Source organism: Dipteris shenzhenensis, chromosome 18 (assembly GCF_047967505.1).
Source record: "Dipteris shenzhenensis isolate YYH24624 ecotype China chromosome 18, Dip_SZ_1.0, whole genome shotgun sequence".
Taxonomy (NCBI): Eukaryota; Viridiplantae; Streptophyta; class Polypodiopsida; order Gleicheniales; family Dipteridaceae; genus Dipteris; species Dipteris shenzhenensis.
The window spans coordinates 41,082,958-41,086,385 of NC_141613.1; the positions used below are offsets into that span (position 1 = coordinate 41,082,958).

Below are 3,428 nucleotides of genomic sequence, written 5' to 3' on the forward strand. Positions count from 1 at the left end.
ACTTAATTAAGCTAAGGTGGAAGGGATAGCTTGAGGCACCACTTGAACTTAAGGAGAACTTAAGACATCCTTTACTAACTCATAAAGTCTTTCCTCTAGGCTACATGAAGATATTGTGAAAGAAGTATAGTAAAAGGGTTTTAAAAATGTAATCTCATACATCAGAGTGTATGAGAGGGGAGAGGGACTTCCTCATTATCACTCTATTCTTTACCCCTATCCTTCCCTTGCCGCCCCTCCTTTCCTTCCTTTTCCACTAGTTCATACATTTTTTAATTCTTTTGTAATCGAGACCTGTTCAGAAAAGCACACAAACATTATTGTCTAAGATATGTTAAAAAAACACATCAATAAATTTCCAAAAACTAATGATAAATTTCCAAATGGTCTTGCAATTTATAGAAATACTTCATTATACAACTCCCAACTAGACCACATATGGTCACCAACGTACTCTCTAAAGAGATCAAAACAATTAGGGACAAGCATGACTCACTCCTTACTAGCATAGCTCAACTTTAGCTCTTGGAGAGGCATTCAAGCTGATCACACTTTATGGTTACGATGGCCAAACGATCAGCAAGTGAATTGGAGACAGCTGATTTTAAGATCCATGTGCCTTACGTTGAAAATCAAAACTTTCAGAACGAGCTAGGGAAAGCCTTAACTTGATTGATAATCATATATACATTCCTCTTGCTGGCTTGGTGATTACGTCCACTGAAAACTACGCCCCATATAACAAGATACTTACCTTGATGCTAAGTAGTTGCTAGATATTCTATTACAATTCAAGCACTGCTGTGTTTTGAGCTCATGAAAGTTGCTAGAGATATCACGACACTTCAAGCATCTCTGTAGAGTTTTGAGCTAATCGATGCCCTCCTTATATTACTCACGTTTCAGATACGAAATTCTCACGCTGCCGGCTTTCACCTTACGTTGTAGCTGCTTATTTGGCGTTCTGCGACTGCTTACAGTGAGCTATGGCTCCTTGAATTGCACTGTGGAGTTCCTGCATGGCGCCGTTGCTGGAGCCTTTATTAACGATAGCAAGAACGCCGCTGTGATGCGGAGACGAGCGCATGGACGCTGGGCAGCTCGCCACGGACAAGTACCTGGAGGGGTTGTAGATGTGTTCCGACTCTCGCCTCACGGGAGATTTTGTCAAAGGAGTGCAGCTGGAGCTTCGAGAAGTTGCTGCAAGCGGTCTCTCACAAATGGGCTTTCTCCTGATCAGCGGCCCAGAAGAGCGAGCGTAGGCAACCTTCCCGTAAAGAGGTTTCATCTTGTTGACACATCTTTGCCATCTCTCTCTCGCATGCCAGGAGATACTGTGCTTGGATCGATCTGTGAAGCTGTGATCGCCTGCTGAAGGATTCTCCCAATTCACCCTCTCCTGTCCTTTGCAAACATCGCTGAAGACATTCGATGTTCTCCCCGCAGAGACACTCCGAAGCGGTTCCACTGAACTACGCATGTGAAATGGAAATAGCATTCGCCTCTGCCGGTTCATCTCTGCAGCACTTGAGCTTCCGTGATTCTGATCCTCAGCTCTATCGTCGACCCAGATTTTCGAAGCTTTTCGTAGACCGTTGAAAAGAGACTTCCAACTCCACCTCTTGGGCTTAGGCAGAGAGTTGCTCTTGTGAACCTTTGGACATGTTCCAGTGCTAAATCCTCCATTTGCCAGCAGTTTTTTCTCTCCCGAAAAGCATGCATCTTGGGAGCTTCCATTCGAGCATCGAGAGCAGCTGCTGTCTCTGGAATCTTTCTCGCCCGACTCCCAGTAACTGCTGGGCTGAGAGCGGAAGCTGGATGAGCGCGAATCCATCAAGCCCACGTCCGGAGTGTCCCCTTCTAGCTGTCTGCAAGAACGAAAGTTCATCACATCTTGTCCAAGAGGACAAGCCGGCAATGCGTCGTCTCCTTCCTGGTTTGATAGCGTCTGCACGAGCTGTAGACGAGGATCCTGCTGTAGGGGAAGGAGCTGGCCCCTGTAGAAGAGCTCATCAGCTGGGGCAACTTGCACCGGTTCGAAGAGCTCGGTTATAACAGCGGACATGTTGAATTCGAAGTCTTGAGAATCGAGGGATTTTTGCAGCCTTCTCACTCTTGAGCTCTTTTCTCGACCAATGCGCGGAACAGCAAGGTCCATGTCTATATACTGTGACTGATCTCCGCATTCGTCCTGAATCCTCCTTTTTCCGGCAGGTGAAGACGTACCATCTTCAATTGAAGATATAGGAACTTCTTTATTGTAAGGAGCGAGGTCGGTCCATTCCGGCCTGTTGTGAATGAAGTCGTGACAATCCATGCCCCTTGACCTCAGGATGTCTCTCGCCTTGCGCCCACAGCCTTCATGATCGAAAATGGCCTTCGGGGGGATGGGAAGATAGAAATAAGTCGAGTCGTAACGCAACACAGAGACAATGTGCTGTGATACATAATATTGGCGAGATCTACTCTCTACACACGTGAAGAAAATGGCTTCACTACGTCAACTTTAGTTCAGTCCTCAGCAAGCTGGGAAGCTCACGACACATAATATAGGCAAGATCTACTCCCTACACACTAAAGGCAAACTTTGCCAGCAAGCAAAGCGAAGCTTCAATTCACACAGTTTCAAATGGGCGGGGTGATTTTCTATAGATTCAGAAGGCGCCTGTCGGCATGCAGCAGAGTAAAAGAGAGAGAGAGCCAAAAGTGCCAGACGCAAGACATTCGAACAGCATCGACTGGGCCTGCGTCCAATTCATCATGATGTGAGATGTGCAGAACGACCCACGATTGAACAAGAAGATAAAAGGGGAAACTCGGCAGGGTGTGAGAGAGGAAGCGAGAGGTTAGCGTTAACAAAATGAAAAAGTGGGAAGGTAATGCTAAGAAATGGAAGAAGGTACGATGGGAGCTGAGAGCATGGGAGGGTAAAGCCAATGGAGAAGGATGGATCCACGAGAGGAGGAGTGGTAGAGGAAATAAAGGAGGTGACGTTGATGAGAAAGAGTTAGGAAGATGGTGGGCAATATCCATGTGAGGAGGAGAGGAGGAGGAGGAGGGCTTGCAAAATCTGAAAAGTGGAGATGACGACCTTCCAACCTCCAAACAGAAGGTTGTGAAACAATGCCAAGTCTCTCTCTCTCTCTCTCTCTCCCCATGTTCCAAAGAACTTCGGTACATTGACAATGGCTTTAGATTCCCCTCCTCTCAAGTCCTAGGCAACTATTCTTCACCCAAACACCATTAAACTCTATTAAAATACAGGGTTTTAAAGCTTGCAGATTTCAAGGCATTTTGATTACATTTTTGCTTAAAACCTCTAAACTTCCTTGAAAAACTTGGAAATTTCTGAACTTGGAGGATTTTGTCTCTCTTAAGATTTTTTTCCCAAGGCAACCGCCTCTTTCACAAGGGCTTTCAGAGGTGAC

The 3,428-nt window shown here is 45.9% G+C and overlaps 1 protein-coding gene across 1 annotated transcript; it reads right to left on the reverse strand.

Moving 5' to 3' along the window:
• Window positions 1–413: 413 nt before the first annotated feature.
• On the reverse strand, window positions 414–3,016 carry LOC147891234 (uncharacterized). Its single transcript, XM_087389619.1, has one exon. It carries the CDS (start codon window positions 2,315–2,317, stop codon window positions 953–955), a length of 1,365 nt encoding a protein of 454 aa, XP_087245745.1. The 5' UTR covers window positions 2,318–3,016; the 3' UTR covers window positions 414–952.
• Window positions 3,017–3,428: the final 412 nt, after the last annotated feature.